General features: G+C 44.7%; 1 protein-coding gene across 16 annotated transcripts in view; it reads left to right on the top strand.

Annotated features, from left to right (window-relative positions):
• Positions 1-17201, top strand: part of TENM2 (teneurin transmembrane protein 2) — a 1253534-nt gene that overhangs the window by 1215970 nt on the left and 20363 nt on the right. For 13 of the 16 annotated variants that reach the window (XM_075442184.1, XM_075442183.1, XM_075442198.1 and 10 more), the window contains 8 exons: positions 968-1229; positions 1954-2221; positions 3377-3520; positions 5131-5380; positions 8019-8039; positions 11886-12118; positions 14006-14160; positions 14660-15534. In XM_075442184.1, the coding sequence (XP_075298299.1) occupies positions 968-1229; positions 1954-2221; positions 3377-3520; positions 5131-5380; positions 8019-8039; positions 11886-12118; positions 14006-14160; positions 14660-15534 (2208 nt within the window). The remainder of the gene's footprint in view (positions 1-967; positions 1230-1953; positions 2222-3376; positions 3521-5130; positions 5381-8018; positions 8040-11885; positions 12119-14005; positions 14161-14659; positions 15535-17201) is intronic. The other 3 variants (XM_075442194.1, XM_075442192.1, XM_075442189.1) reach the window with 1 other exon arrangement.

Here is a 17201-nt window from a genome sequence, read left to right as displayed (position 1 = left end):
CTCCATCCAACCTGGCCTTGAACCCTGCCAGGGAGGGGGCAGCCACAGCTTCTCCGGGCAACCTGTGCCAGTGTTTCACCACCCTCATGGTGAAGAATTTCTTCCCAATATCTAATCTAAATCTGCCCTCTTTTAGTTTACAGCCGTTCCTCCTTGTCCTATCACTTCACCCCCTTGTGAAAAGCCCCTCTCCATCCTTCCTGTAGGCTCCTTCAGGTACTGGCAGCTGCTCTAAGGTCACCCCGCAGCCTTCTCTTCTCCAGGCTGAACAGCCCCAGCTCCCTCAACCTGTCCTCATGGGAGAGGTGCTCCAGCCCTCGGATCATCTTCGTGGCCTCCTCTGGACCCACTCCAACACATCCCTGTCCTTCCTATGTTGGGGGCTCCAGAGCTGGATGCAGGACTCCAGGTGGGGTCTGACGAGAGCAGAGTAAAGGGGCAGAATCCCCTCCCTCGCCCTGCTGGCCACGCTGCTCTTGATGCAGCCCAGGGTACAGGTGGCTTTCTGGGCTGCAGGTGCACATTGCCGGCTCATGTTGAGCTTCTCATCCACCAGTGCCCCCAAGTCCTTCTCCTCAGGGCTGCTCTCGAGCCACTGTCCCACTCTGTGTTTAGGACAGGGATAATTTGGTGTCCAGCTTGGTATGAACTTGGCGTCTCTGCTGTTTCTACATATAAAGGTGACTAAATGTGGTGGGTTTTTGTTGGGTATTTTTTAATTATTTAATGCAAATTTTGTAATACATAGGAACAAGGTTTGTCCTGGTGACTTCGCATCATTGCTTGTCTTGGCTGGATTTCAGTTGTTTGGTTGCCAGAGGTTCATTTCCCTTTACTAATCGTTTGAAGCACGACATTTAAAATATACCTATTGCTGTAGGCATACCTGTATACCTGTTTCATTAGCCAGGACTGCCGTGACCGGAATTATTCAGTCTTGCCACTTCTAAAGCCCACGTTTTTCTAGGTTCGACTTGGTTGCAAATGGCGGAGCATCCCTAACCTTGCACTTTGAGCGGGCCCCATTTATGAGTCAGGAAAGGACAGTATGGCTGCCTTGGAATAGCTTCTATGCCATGGACACGCTTGTGATGAAGACAGAGGAGAACTCCATTCCCAGCTGTGATCTAAGTGGTTTTGTCCGTCCTGATCCGGTCATCATTTCATCACCGCTTTCAACTTTCTTCAGTGATGCTCCTGGCCGGAATCCCATTGTCCCAGAAACCCAGGTAAGAACAGTGTGGGTGAAAAGGCCAGAGAAAGCGGCGGTCAGATGCTGGTGCTGACCCGAGCACCTGCCACAGAGTCACCATTTGTCCCCTGGAACTGCTGCAGCCAACGCCTCTGTAGAGCAGCATTCATTCTGACAGATAGCAGCTCTTCTAATGAGGTCTGCGGGAGATATCCCAGGTTTATGTCACCCGGACGTATTTATCTTTGACTGCCTTGCACCTTCTCATTATCATGCAGTGTATCAAGTGTATCTCTGCATTTCAGTTGACAGCTTCGGTGTTTCGAGAGAATGTTGCGAAGGCTTGGCGCGTGCTGCTAACTGCAGGCTGTGTTCTTGTGTGTCATTGAGGACAAAGGAAAACTCTACTGGTGCTACTGTTTCACTACGTTGTTCAGTTAGTCTTGGCTTTACACTAACTAGTAGTGGAAGTTGCAGGTTCCTGTGACTATTTCTCACGATCCCCTTGCATGTCACTTGCAGTAAAACTACTTGTACTTATTTGCAGTTTTGCCAGCAGTGGGCTCTTAAAAAAAGGTGTACACAGATGCCAAATAATTCTTTGTTCAGAAATGTCAGCTGAACTGCGTCGCTGCACTGATTTGAGGGAAACTGTTCCCAACAATGGGAAGTCATAAGTTCCTAAGAATATGCAAGACGATATCATTCTAAACAAAATAGCAGTGCACGGATGTGAAACGTTTGATCTTTTTCCTGTTCAGGTTCTTCATGAAGAAATTGAGATCCCCGGCTCTAGCATAAAGCTCAGCTACCTGAGTTCCCGTACTGCTGGATACAAATCCTTACTGAAGATCGCCATGACTCAGTCACTTGTGCCGCTGAATCTAATTAAAGTTCATTTGATGGTAGCGGTAGAAGGGCATCTGTTTCAGAAATCATTTCAGGCATCTCCTAACCTGGCATATACGTTTATCTGGGACAAAACAGATGCGTATGGTCAGAAGGTTTATGGGTTGTCAGATGCTGTAGGTAAGTCAGCACATACAAGCTCCAAAACTTCCCAAATAACACCTTGTGATTCTTAGTAGGAAAACTGCAAACGTTTCTTACGGAGAAGCAAAAAGAGACGAAACAATTCTTCTCTTCCTGACACAATTGATCTTTATATTATGTTTCTTTTACACAATAAAGATCGCATTCAGAAGGTCTAAACTCCATCCACATGCCTGTGTTTCCTGATCAGTAGCTGACTTAGAAGGTTTAGACCAGACAGTGGGCAAAACTGGCCACAGGAACTTGGGTGAAACCTAGTCCATCACGATGTTTTTATTTTCTTTCGGTTAGCAAATGAACCTCATGCTGGACTGGCTGGCATTCTTCAGTGCATTTGGATTTTCATGCATGTTGTTTTTATGGCCTCTTATGGTACAATACGTTCAATATGAAAATAGTGTTTTTCTGATGCTGTTCGGGCTTGAAGTTCTGTTTAGTTCGCTTGGTTCTAGTGGGTGGGAAAAAGAGTGATCATCCTAATATTTGTAAGTTTGCATTTTCATTTGAATAGCAGAACAATTTTGATACAACAGTGCTAAAAATGGACATCAGAGCTGTGCCAGTGTGGAAAGAAAAACTTACTCTTAAAATCTTGTTTCTTTTCCATATTTTCTAAAATATTCTTTGCTATAGCTTTCCTGTCTTACATTGTTGCATAGGGTATTGTTTTTCTGAGTAATCTTGAGAGTGTGTGTGTGCTTAAAAGCACACAAAGTTTTCCCTGCTCCCTGGTATATGGTATGTGAAATGAACACACTAAATAAATGCTGTGAACATCTGGCGAATTAAGAGTTTGATCTTGTCCGGTTATCTGATAGAATATTTTCATTATATTTTTAAAATTGTGTTTCTCACTCTCGTCTCCCCAAACCAGTCGCTTCCCAGTGCCAGCTATTCAAAGACAAGCGATCAGATCCCTGCAGAGTACATTGTACATGTGAATGAAGTTTCAAATTTGTGTCCAGTCAAAGATCTGAATTTAATATTGTGGAATAAAAGAGAGGAATGTAATCACTCCATCTTCTTGAGGGGGCTGGGGAACTGGGATGCTGAATGATTTGAATGTGCTCTGGACGTTTAATTCAGTGTTTGTTCAGCGAGTATTTTAGCTTTTATTTTATTTTGTTTCAGTTTCTGTGGGTTTTGAATATGAGACTTGCCCCAGTCTCATTTTATGGGAGAAGAGGACAGCAGTGCTGCAAGGATTTGAACTCGATCCTTCAAATTTGGGAGGATGGTCTTTGGATAAGCATCACGTACTTAATGTCAAGAGTGGTGAGCTAGCTAATTCCTTGTGTTTTCCGTGCTATATGGAGTTTTGTCTGTGAACACTTTTTATTTGCATTAGATTGGCACTTCTAAAAAAATGCAATTCCTCCACTCTTTTTGTTCCATCTTCATCTCAGTAAGGTATGGGACATGTTTCAGTTGTCAGAAAGTTTTTGTAGAATTCCAACAGGTATTTTACTGTTCTGCTCAGCATGACTTTCTGACAGTCCAGATCTTTATCTGCTATTCTGTTGTTCGTTTATTCCCTGTAATGTCTGTCTTCCTTCCCTGTTTTTCTCATCTTAACTACACCCATTCCTGGTTCCTCTCGTTTGACCTTTTTCCCCTCAAATCTGAGATGGGGCCTAAAAGCAGTGTCAATCCGTGACGAGATAGTGAGTCTCATTTGTCTTTCTCTTTTGTCACCTGTTGGTTTTTTCCTCACTTCTCTTTGTCTTTACGTATCCTAAGCTTGAATGTTCCTGGTCTTCGTATATTCTTAGGGAGCTGAATGCTCAGCATAGATTTCCTTTGATCTCTGTAAAGTGTTTGCTACAACCTCCCTGCTAATCGACGGTTGGACTTGATGATCTTAGAGGTCTTTTCCAACCTTAATAATAATGATTCTTTAATCCCTGCATTAACAAATTGCAAACCACATTGTTGCTCAAGAAATCTACAGTAGTGTTCAGAGCAGGCAAGAACAGGCTGTCTGAACACACTCCAAGTGCTGTGCATGGGGTCAAACGCTGGTGAGAGCGCCATTTACACAGCGCGTGATACTCGCCGTCGTCGCCAGTGGGGAGCCAGTTCCTTTGCATTAGGATCATAAAACTGCATTTCCAAAAGACCATGGGGCTGAAGGTTTCTAGACAGATATCTACAATCTTGGATACACTGAAAATGGTCGCTCTGTCAGAGAATCCCCTCCCTTCTTGGAGCGGGGGTCTGCTCTTTGAACAAACATTTTGAGAAGAATTCCTATCTGGAAGGCCAGTGAAGATCCTTACCACTAGCTTCCCTCTTGTATTTCGTCACTGATCCTTAGCAGCCCTTCCAGCAGTTCCGTCCTTCTCCTATCTTTTCATTTCCTGTGCTATACTCTTCTCTGGCATCTCTGTTTCTCATTTTTCATTTTCCATGAAAAAAGAGTGAAAGACTGAAAGGTGGAAGGAGAACAGGAAGGTTGGAACAAAATTCCAAACAAAACGTAGCATGGGAAACTGGAGTGAGAGGATCCAGGGACACAACTAAGGAACACGTCCTCCTCTCCACCGTTTGCCCTCTCCCTTCCCAGTTACCGAGACAGTCTAAACCTGTGCCAGGCCAGAGGGATGTATGGCAGTGGTTTTGTTCTTATTTGAATACTGACGGACTCTGGCATTAGGTTTGGGTCTGTGGTTGTGTGTGTGTGTGTGGTTTTTAACAGAGAATCTTCATTGCACCTTTATTTTTGCTACTGCAAAGCTGCATCGCTCTTTTCGCGCTGTTGAAGGACCAATTGCTGGAGTCATTTCAGTGTACAGTCCTTAACGGCAGCTGTTGAAAAGAGAGCTACCTGAAGTCCCCTGCAACGAATGATTGTAATCACCACTTCTTCCCCTCTTCTTTATTAGGTATATTGCACAAAGGCAATGGAGAAAATCAGTTTCTAACGCAGCAGCCGGCTGTGATAACCAGCATTATGGGGAACGGGCGCCGAAGAAGCATATCCTGTCCCAGCTGCAATGGTCTGGCAGAAGGAAATAAACTTTTGGCCCCTGTAGCACTGGCAGTGGGTATCGATGGAAGTCTCTTTGTTGGAGATTTTAACTATATCCGGCGTATCTTCCCATCCAGGAATGTTACTAGTATATTGGAGCTGAGGTAAGGTGTTAATCTTCGTACTTCACTTCTGTAGCCTGTGCTCAAATCAGCCTTTACCATTACTTTTTATAATTTTGTAAAACATTGTCACTTTCAACCTATTTAAATTCCAGTGGAGAAATGGGGCACAGAAATGCGTAGTTCAAAGTCTGTAGCTTATCAGAGCAATGACTACAGAGAAGGGCTAAAGAGTACAAAGCAACTCATACAAGAAGTACAAACCACCTCTGCCTGTCCTGTTGGTGACATCTGCTATGATCTCCCCTCAGTACTATACATCCTTTAGTTCTGTTTGACGACTACAGAACCGACTGCCCTTAGGTATTGAGCCAGAGTGATCAGCAAAGGTGTGACAGCTGTAGGAGGTCAGGAGGAAGGGTTTCCTGTCGGTGGTTTTGAGAGCCACTCTCCCACTTCTTTCCCGTAGTCGGAAGTCTATTGCTGTAGGCTGGCAGGTGCAGTTCAGATGGACATACAGAGTCACTTGGCATCACCAGAACTCTTCTTAAGATGGTATCTGTGTCCCCTCATCCTGTGCCCCTTCGCCTCCCTTAAGATTTGGTCACTCAGTAGGGAAGGCATGAGTGTAGAGTGTACCACTTCACCCATTTCTGTTCCATCTCCTTTTCTCATTCTTCCAGGCGAGGCAAGAGCTATTGCTCCAAAACGTAACTCAAGTAACTGGACCTTATAATTACAGCACTGTCGAGTATTTGCAGAAAACTGAGGACAAATAACATGCGTTGGCTGTCTTCTGGTACTTCTGCAGCCCACCCAGGCGATAGCAGTAGTGGTCTTGTTAATTTGATATGGCTGCAATGTACCTGGAGTGAGTTTAGGTCACTAGCCTTATTTTAATGATATGGCCAATAACCGATTCCTCTGCTTCCGCTCTACTTTTAGTTTTTAATTAGTGGGAAAAAGTGCAAAATGATTGGACTGTTAGAGAAGAGGTCTAACTCTATTTTACACTTCTCTTCCATTCATGTCATTCTGTTGATGTCACTGTTGTGAATTCTGATTTAGATAAGATAGAAGAGATCCGATACAGGCCAATTCGACTCTGAAATCGCTCTCTGACACCTACCTCATACACCATCAGGCTGCCTCGTTATATTTGGAAAAAAAAAAGGTCCTAGATCATCTAGTGCTTGCTGCTAGCAGCTCCGTATAAACTGCAGAAGGTAGCTGGTGTGGATGTGTGACCTGCTATAAATATTTACATCAATATACGCTGTAACTCTGCATTATATGGAATGTGCTGATTTTTTTTTTTATAGTAGTTTGTTCGGTTCTGTTTAGCTCTCTGCAAACTAGGACTACAGCTCTGTAGGTGAAAACAAATATTTTCAGATTAGGATACTTAATGTAAGGCACTTACATGCACCTCACTTCCTAATATCAGCCAGTGACAAAGTTTCCTAGCACGCCTGATATTTGAAGATGTGATCTCCGGGTTTACAAGAGTCCGAGTACTTCGATTTCTTGCTATGCAAGAGAGAACTTGGGCTTTTCAGCACATGTGAGGGAAAATGGGAAAGGACATCAGTAAAGAAGGAGAAGATGGACTTCTTAATCTGCTTTTGTCCGCTCTTTTCCTGTATGAAAGTCCATTTTCCATAGCGTAGTTTCTTTAGCTTCTGTTATAACTGTTAGCAACAAACAGTAAAGCTGTTGTATTTTGAGTGCTATTGGACAGCCGCAAGTGACTTGACGCACAGATTTTTAGGACGTGCAGCGATGTCTTTTGCCCCCTGTTCCTCTAAAGGGAATGAAGGTCCATTCCAGCAAACACCATCTATAGCAGTTTTTGTGATTCAGCGGTCGTCTGAAAACCTGTACGAGTTATATGGGTAAGAGTTTGAAGGTTTGAGTCGTTTAAGTAGGAACGAGAGCAGAGTCTTCAGCTACTATGAAATAGTTTTCCTAAATGGAAATGACATAAACACGGTGAAACACTGCGGTGTGGAGAATGTATTCATTGACCTCTGGGAAGCAGAGGACGCTTTGGCTGTGTGTCTAGACAGTAAACTAGGGATCAATTAACGCTGCCTGTATCCCATTGTACAGTATCTTACTGCTCACTTAGAAGGTTTTTTTTACGCTAAGATTTGATTTGATGGGCTTAACTAGATAGCAAATAGCATCCAAACTTGCTTTAAGCAATTAGTTTAGAAACTGGGGGGAGCGGAAAATAGACTGCGTAGTAGAAATTTGTTTAGAAAGAGCCTGTTGGAAAATTACTATGAGTAAAGAGGTTGCCTCCAGCTGGCGGATGATATCCTAAGCCCAGTTCTTCCCCCTTCCCAGTTATGTATCCAGAAACTGCCAGTTTCTCTCGCTCCTAGCCCACAAGCTACACATATTTCTATGCAAAAACTCTTTCAATGGTCCAGAAAGTTTCCTGTCAAATATATGGGGGGTGGGGGATGGGGGCAGGGGTATCCTGCTAGGGAACGAGCTTGCAGCTCTATCACTCCCAGTTGCTCTTCATCCGTAAATCAAGCTAAGGCTAGTGCTGAAAACAGATACCTTCTCCTGTGTCCTTTTGTAAAATAAAACAAATACTATGTTTGCTTTACCATCTATTCTTCAGCTAACTGTTTGTTCTTTTTTCTTCTGTTCCCTTTCTATAAAGAAATAAAGAGTTTAAACATAGGTAAGACACGAGCTCTTTCCCATATAATTTGATATGGTTTGTTTGCTTCATTGTGTTTGCTTTTTGTGTTGTGCTTCTTGTGTAATGTTATGTTCTTCATGTACCATATATAGAAACATTTTTATGTGCTAATTGTGTGTTATGAATATGATAAGCGTTAGCAATTACGAAATGCAGTCAAAAAGCAACCAAATAAGTTCTGACAGTAATTAGAAATTTCTAGTAGAATGCCAGTATAATGAACCCCAAGCTAACTTCTATATAAACACTTCTCCCTGCTGTCTATAATTGGTCTAAATGGTTGAGGTAAACTAAAACAGCAGTTTTACAAACGCCAGAAAGGTTCACAAAAGCACTAATGACTGCAAATAGGTGAAAAACTCATTTTCCGGTCATTAATGATTTTCTGAACCCTCTGTCCTTTTTCATAATTTAGTTTCTATTTTCTCTCATCAAACTCATCTCGCCGTCAGTCAACCTGTGGGGCTGGTTGTATGCAACCCCTAGATGCAGTCACCGTAAGATGCGCGAGGGAGGCACGACCTTTCCAGACATTAGGAGAAAACGATTTCTCGTGGTCTCACCTGAGCACTAGGCCTTCTGGATGGCAGCAGCGTAGGAAACACTTGCATCTTCTTCCGTGCCACACCTGGGATGGGGAGGATGTTCACCCTGGAGAACATCAAGGGCAAGAACAAGAAGAGGTGTCATGAACTACTCCATAGTGTCCTGTGCATCACCCTTTTAAAACCATGCTTTCCATTTCTGCAGTACAAGTTAGATGCGAACGATGTCTGGACTAAAGAGGGTAATTTCCCCTGTACAGTATAGTTTGGTATGGCAAGTGTAAGCCCACTGAATTTTCTGATCTGGATTAATTCATTCGCAATTTGCGAATGCTTACCGGTGATGCTGGAAGCTCCTCATTTGCGACTATGAGCTTAGCTGATTTTTCAGGTGCTTAGAGATTTGCTCCGGGCAGCTTCTCTTTTTGTTTGAATTTAAAGAAAAGCGACGGCTGTGCTGTTGGGGTTGGATGCCCGTACGGGGAGCGTAGGGAGGAGCAGCTGATCCTGCCTGCGCTTGCTGCCAGGCTCCCCACACGCCGGCGTCGGGCTGCGCGCGGTGGTAGCTGCTGCGCTCACCGGGGAGGGCGGGAGGAGGAGGCACGGCTGGCAGAGGCCTCTGAGCAATACCGAACGTTACGGAAAATCTTTTGAAACGAGGTACATTCCTTGGCTTTCTGTGATTAGAATTAGAATGGATTACAGCGGCGTGGAGAAAAGAGGGGTCAAGGGCTTTAATCGCTCAGATGCCAGTTTGAGAAATATCTACTACTCGTTTATAAAACATACCCTTGTTTGAGGTAATAATCTAGTAGTTTCTCTGGGGACACGACGAATACATGTTGCCTTTCACCTTCTGCCAAAGTCCCTCAGATATTTTACGTGAAGGGTCTTCCACTATCTGTTCACTCCCAAGCTCAGGAGAGCGCAGAGGAGTGTGCGGCAGGTCTGCAGCTCCCGCGGGCTGCTCCCTCGTCGGGAACCAAAGCTCGTGACTGACTCCCTAGCAAAACCACCCTGAGCGACATTGTGGAGAAGAAAGGCAGGACGAGCTCCGTGGACACACCAGTGACCACAGGAGAGGAGAGGCAGAGAAGCCCATGTTCTGCCGTTGCTCTTTACCCTGCCTCACACCACATCCCATCCCGGTAACAGTGGGAGATGCCCGCGGCTACCTGTGGGCATGTAGGAAGGCAGGCACAGGCTGGCGAAATCGTGTCCAAAAAGAGGAGAGACCCTCCCAGTCTTGCCGAGTGGGTGCTGCTCCGTGTCCGGCAGCAGAGCAGCTCCCACCACTGAGACCAAGCGAGTCTGTGCCCGGCTCCCGTCCATCACTGCCCCAGGTCTCCCCGTTCGGCCAAGGTGGGGGTGCAACGTGTTTCGGGGGGGCCAGGCGAAAGGCACTCAGTTGTTGGCTCAGCTGCTGCTGCTGCGAAGCCTTCAGCTGAGTTTCGGTGTGTTTGGGAAGTATGGCCCAACACTAGTGTCGCAGCACCAGGTTAAGCAAAAAGCGTGGTGGAAGAAGAGAGCAGAACGCTGAACGGTGGCAAACGTGCAGGTCTTTGTATGGCTCAGACCCTCGAGAGACTAGGGAAACCTTGGAAAGAAATAATTTCGTATGTGGCAAAGAAGACTGAGCTGTGTTTTGGAGGGATGAGAAGGAATGTGAGAAGGGTCTAGTGAGGAGGTGCAGTCTGCTGCTGAAGATAAGGAGAGGAGCCTGGGGAATAACGAGATGGTGCTCTAATCTCAAGCATGTCACTAGTCTCCCTGCATAACTTTGTCTATACCACTTAACCTCTCTGTGCCTCAGTTTCCTCCTCTGTAAAATGGGTATAACACCCATCTTTTTAAAGTACTTTGAGATCCATGCATGAAACCTGCCAGGTCTTTTTTGTTTGCTGTAGTTTTTCATCTCTAATTTCCACACTCCTAGACTTCAGCAGATGGTGTTACCTCTGCCCACTGAACTTTGATCAAAGCAATCTCCTTCCTACTTTCTACAGTTTTAGGACAAACTGTTATTGAGCTAAAATCATGACACGTCAAAGACAGACGTAGAGGAAGATAGCTGTAGAAAGTGATATTTTTGGGCCTCCTCATTCCTCCAAAGATGGTCATGACCCCACGAATGCAGTTGTCTTTGTGCCGCTGATGATCCATCTCCTGAAAGTGGCCTTACTGTAGTCTCAGCAAGTCTGAACAAGAAATGGCTTGTGTCCATCATAACTTATCTCTGTGTGTCCTCACTCTTGGAGATGGGCACTTTGCCACACGAAGCTAGGAGTGTGGATATTTGGAGGCAAATATCACTGGTTACTGGTAAGTAACCTTCATTTTTTTTTTCTTCCTGTCTTCGTTTGTCCTTTATGCTTTGAAACCACCATTGACCTCATTTACGCTCACCCATAGGCTCCAAAGGCTGGAAAATTCACCTCATGCTTAAAACCCAACTAAATTGAATTAAACTAGCCAGGCAAGATTTTGAAAATATTTCTGCACTGCAGCTGTGTGTGTGTGAACGTACATATATATATCGCTAAGATTGACAGTTCTCAATTTGCAGATGATTTCCTAAAGCAGTTCCAAAATGTGACAAGCTGTCAAAAAACATGTATTTGAGAAGAGAAGTAGTTTTCCATATGAGCACCCATTCTAATCGCAAAGTGGGGACCAGTTTTTCGATAACAGAAGGTTTGGAGTTAAAGTCAGACACTTGGGGTCTCTGGTTTTAGTTGCGTAACCAACTTCATCTGCCTTAAATGAGATTCTTGAGAAGAATGAATGAGAACAAATTTGCGTTAGGAATAAATTTGTTATGCCGCTGCCTCCTATTTATACAAGACCTCAAAGATCTTGTGGCGTAACAGGAGTAACTCAGAAGCCGGTTCTTTGCTTTTACTCCTGTGACTCCTGCTTTCAAGGGAAGTTAAACAAGGTGGCGGGGACGGAGGGGGCAACAGGTAGAGATAAGCCGGAGAGAACTGGCCTGGAGCAGATCTGAAGGGCTGAGGAGATCAGGAGGAAAGTCTGCCGTGCGGCTCTGGCTCGTTGGGCTCTGCTGTGCGAGGTTTGGTGTAGCGGGATGAATGAGATTCCAAACGACAGTCCTTCCACCAGGCCCTGGCCACGTTAGGTCCCTCAGACCCCACCTCGGCGTGAAGGTGTCAGACTTTCTTCCCAGATCTCTCTGTGCCTGATGCGTAGCTCAGCTCTGAAAGCCTGTGAAGTTTCTAGACTGCTCAGCTCTTTCTGTTTTATGCTTTCTTTTTCTCTAAAGCAACAATCCCGCTCATAAATACTATCTGGCCGTGGACCCTGTTTCAGGCTCCCTGTACGTATCGGACACCAATAGCCGGCGGATATACAAAGTCAAGTCCCTCGCTGGCACGAAAGACCTGGCTGGTAACTCGGAGGTGGTGGCGGGGACTGGAGAGCAGTGCCTGCCCTTCGACGAAGCCAGATGCGGGGACGGAGGGAAGGCCGTGGACGCGACCCTGATGAGCCCGCGAGGTACAGCAGGAAAAGAAGCTGGAGGAAGTGACTGCGGGAGGCGAGGCTGGATGTGGAAATAATGATCTGGCAATTAAATCACTACTTGCTCAGTAATTTTTATTCTGGGCTTTAATTACAGTGGATTGGCAAGTGTTCGTGCTCTGTTTAGTTAAAGCAAACTTTATTACCCCAACACTGAACGCTGCTAAAGGAGAACAGAACACAAATTAGCAGGGTACTGCTCGCTCCGAGAAGCAATATGTAAACTGGGAAACAAATTACTGGTTGAGATACAGTCTTTGGGGAGAGAAACTGCCTGCTGTGGCTTTTCTCTGGGGTTTTTTTTTCTGTCTCCGGTTTCCCCTTTTTCTTCAGAGACAGAGGAAAAATAGAAGTGTTTTTGCCCTTTCCCGTTTCCATTTTGTAACAAAAAGTTTTCCAGATGATGTGGAGATTTGGGGATGTGTTTCTTTTGAAGGTTTTTTTTTTCCATGGTGTCATCTTAATCGTAAGGATGAATTAATCAGGTGTGTTGTCAGGTGTTTCAAACATCCGTGGGTTTTGTTTCAGCGGTTGAAAATAACCAGGAGGTTGTAAAAAAAGTGAGTAAAAATGAAAGGTCCTGTGTCTTTGTATAGGCAATAGTTCCAGTTAATGCATCCAGAGTATATCAACAGGACAGGGCTACTTGAATGTTTAAAATTAAGCCTCTATATAAAAGTTAAGCAGGTAAAGCTGTGTCTTCTCTCACTGCCCAATAGGGTCAGCCCTGCAACCATCTGAAGGCAAAATTTTTAGATCAGTATTTTATTTTCAGCCCAGGCGATGGACAAGGCAGCGCGCCAAATCAAAGCCGGAAAGGCAAGTGAGAAAAAGCCTGCCGTCCTTCGCAACAGGCAGCCGCATCCTGCGGCTCCTCCGAGGGAGCGCCCTGTCGTGCTGTGCCTTTCCTCTCTGAGGGCTCCCACCGTGACGAGCCCTCAGCCTTCCCTTTCATTGGGTTTTTTCCCCTCTGGAAACCCCTGTGTCTTCATCTGGAAACGTCAGATGTTCTTCCCATATTCCTTACTGCAACAGGTCAAAGAATGAAAAGACACCCTGAAAGGCTGTAACAGCGTCCTAATTTTTTCAAGTTTTTAAAGCAATTTTAAAAGATTTCAAAAAATTCTTGATCCTCATTAGATCCTTCAGATGAGGAAAGCAACACATCAAATTTCTGAGATTAAAACTTAGGAGATAATTGATTTTTTTCTTGGGTTTGTCTAATATATCATACAGAGTTTGAATTTAGAAAGAAGGCGATTCTTTCTGCTTTCTGGTTCTGCTGGCTCTTCGGCATGTTTGGGGAATTTCTGTGGTTTTCTTTTCTTCAGTGCCCCAAGGGATGAACCTGTTTGATGCCATTTATTCAGCAGAACCAGAGGTACTTGGAGGGTTCAAGGGCCTGTGCTCGGGTTGGAAGGGAGGAAAGAAGAGGGCGAGTGAACAAAGGTCGCTGTCTTGTAAACTTGTTAATAAGATGAATCACAGAATCCCAGAATGGTAGGGGTTGGAAGGGACCTCTGTGGGTCACCCAGTCCAACCCCCTGCCCAAGCAGGGTCACCCACAGCAGGCTGCACAGGACCTTGTCCAGGCAAGTCTTGAATATCTCCAGAGAAGGAGACTCCACAGCCTCCCTGGGCAGCCTGGGCCAGGGCTCCGTCACCCTCAGAGGGAAGAAGTTCTTCCTCATGTTCAGCTGGAGCTTCCTCTGCTTCAGTTTGTGCCCATTGCCCCTTGTCTTGTCGCTGGGCACCACTGAAAAGAGTCTGGCCCCGTCCTGCTGACACCCACCCTGCAGATGAAGCCTGCCTTGAAGCTGTGAGCCACACTGCCGTGCTGATGCCTGTTTTTCGTGTTTGCAGGAATTGCAGTGGATAAGTACGGCCTCATGTATTTTGTTGATGCCACTATGATTAGAAAAGTGGATCAGAATGGAATTATATCAACCCTGCTGGGCTCCAATGACCTAACTGCTGTTCGACCTCTCAGCTGCGATTCCAGCATGGATGTCTCCCAGGTAGGCGCTCACTGCGTTTATTCCCTTCTCGGCTCTCTCTTAGAAGAGATGGGCATCTCTTTTGGATGACTGCCTGGCCACTTAAGAAATACATTATGCAGCACAAGATGATAGCATATTTGATTCGTTACTGAAATGAGTGAACCATGCTTTTACTGTGGCTAACACAGGTTATTTATGCAACTGTAGAGAAATAAGGTTGAGATAATGGGAGTTATTGTCTTAATTGCCTGTTTTTCTGTAATTATTGTAGAGCTTCCACAATGTAGCATTCATTCTTTGCACAGAAACACAATTAGCCAAAGTTACCACTGCACGTAGCTTTAATATTTCCGAAAAACAAAATCATTGTTTGAAATAGTTGCCGTTCATGACTTGGTTTCATGATTTACGCTGATAAACCCCTCACTAATTTACTGTTGTTACACATGGAATTTTAAACACTAGAAGTGTACTTTTCAGTTACGAGTTTTACAGTAATAATTTGTGCAACTCATAGGTACGGCTGGAGTGGCCTACTGATCTCGCTGTCAATCCCATGGACAACTCACTTTATGTCCTAGAGAACAATGTTATTTTACGGATCACAGAAAATCATCAAGTTAGCATTATTGCTGGACGCCCCATGCACTGCCAGGTTCCTGGTATAGACTACTCTCTTAGCAAACTGGCTATTCATTCTGCACTTGAGTCAGCCAGTGCCATTGCCATCTCACACACAGGAGTTCTTTACATCAGTGAGACAGATGAAAAAAAAATTAATCGGCTACGCCAGGTAACTACCAATGGAGAAATATGCCTTCTTGCAGGGGCAGCTTCAGACTGTGATTGCAAAAATGATGTCAACTGTAATTGCTATGCTGGGGATGATGGGTATGCCACTGATGCCATCTTAAATTCACCATCTTCCTTAGCTGTGGCCCCAGATGGTACCATCTACATAGCTGATCTTGGAAATATCCGCATTAGGGCTGTCAGTAAAAACAGGCCCGTTCTTAATTCTTTTAACCAATATGAAGCTGCATCTCCAGGAGAACAGGAGCTGTATGTCTTCAATGCTGACGGGATTCACCAGTACACTCTCAGCCTTGTTACCGGGGAGTACTTGTACAATTTCACCTATAGCAGCGATAACGATGTCACGGAGGTGATGGACAACAACGGCAACTCCTTGAAGGTCCGTCGGGACGCCAGTGGGATGCCCCGCCATTTACTGATGCCGGATAATCAGATTGTCACGCTGGCTGTCGGCACTAATGGTGGACTCAAGCTAGTCTCAACACAGACCCTGGAGCTCGGATTAATGACATATAACGGAAACAGTGGTCTCTTAGCAACGAAGAGTGATGAAACAGGATGGACAACATTTTATGAGTAAGAATGTTTTTGGCTATATTAAGCATACATTTATTTTTCAAATGGTAGTGAGTAGGCCCTGAACTGGTCCTGCTGAAATTTGTCGCAGGCTTTTCACTGGTACTGAATCAGGCCGTTGCATCTCAGTCTAGCATGACACGGGGAGTGGTGGAGTGGCTTCTAGATGTCAACATTTTTGCCGTGTCCTTCGGGTGGGTACCGAACCACCTAAATTCCTGCCGGCAGTTTGAGGCCGGTGGGGAAGCTCACCCACCTCGGGCACGCAGGACCGCGTGCCGCACTCACACACCCGCGTTTGACGCACCGGATCGGGCCCCCCGCCCCGCTGAGCTGTCAGCAAGGCTGCCGGTGACCCGCGTCCAGCCCAGCCCCCCGCAATCCCTGGCTCCTCCTGAGCTGCCTCTCTCGAGGAACCCCAACCCTGCAGTTCCTTTTGGAACGCAAAATGAGGTCTCTTTCTGTTCAGATTCGAATATTACTCTTGGTTGGTAAAATGCTGATTAACTTCACTGATTGTTCATTCTTGAGACAAGTGAGGAAATTAGATCCCCAGCTATCTGTCAGACCCCTGGTGTAACTTCCATAATTTGTAGATAACCCGAAAGCACGCTGGTGTTCAGGAGCACAGAGATTAAAAAGACACAACTTCCGCTTGAAATGAAATTCGTCAGAGGCGAAGCTCAAAAATATATTAAAAAATCTAGGAAAAAAGAGTCAGATTTTTATTGATAGTTATCCTGTTCTTAATAGTCTTATTGCCATTTACTGAACAAAACAGTTTTTAAAATAGAAGCTGAACGATACATTGAGAATATACGACTTTGAAGTACGGCAAGTCTGATGCCTGTATATTTTGTTTGAAATAATTAATGATTACTAAATAACCTTTCTCAAATTAGTGGGTAGAAAGTATGAATGGGGCTTTCTATGTAATTTTAAATTGTAGACTTATTTTTAAGGCTACAGACTAGCAATGACGCTCACGTCTTTTAGTTTATTAATGCGTTCATCTTGGCCACCACATCCTTTCTTTTTAGGAAAAACATAAGTAACGCAGGAATAAAAGGAACTGTGTGCAAGCTGCTCGAAATACATCAAAATGAGCATTGCACGTCAGGGTTTGGTCCACGACGTGTTTCGGTTCCATAAAAAGGAAAGCAGTGCCCTCTCGTGGTCCCCTTCCCAGGTGGCCCTGGAAATGGAACCACCAAGATTTTTTTTGTCTAGACTGTGCGCAGAGGTGTGGGGTTTTTTCTCCTTCATATTTTACAAGGAGTATTTCTTTACCACACATTAGTTACAAAAATAATCCAGTTGTGTGAACGCATGAAAGTCTTGCTTGCTGATTACAAGATGATGTAAAAGCTCACGGTGCCAGGCAGTGGTAAAATATCACATTATTGCTGACGAGATGTGGATGTCCTTCTGCATAGGTTTTTTTTGTTGTTTTTTTTTTTTGTCCCCTCAATAGCTCGCTGAAGATTCAGATCGGAAATCGTATAAAGTAGTTATTTCTCAAAACACCAGTTATTAATTGTAGAGAATTAAATAGCAAGGTAATTTAAAGCTCTACATGAAAATCAATGGAACATTAAAAAAGGTCATCAGAAAGTTACAGGTTACGAAACTGGTATAACCAGTGGTGGAGAGACACAGAAAGCACT

The sequence above is a fragment of the Opisthocomus hoazin genome, chromosome 23, assembly GCF_030867145.1.
Source record: "Opisthocomus hoazin isolate bOpiHoa1 chromosome 23, bOpiHoa1.hap1, whole genome shotgun sequence".
Classification (NCBI taxonomy): Eukaryota; Metazoa; Chordata; class Aves; order Opisthocomiformes; family Opisthocomidae; genus Opisthocomus; species Opisthocomus hoazin.
Note: the sequence above shows the minus strand (reverse complement) of the source record. Positions and strands in the feature narration are given on the sequence as shown.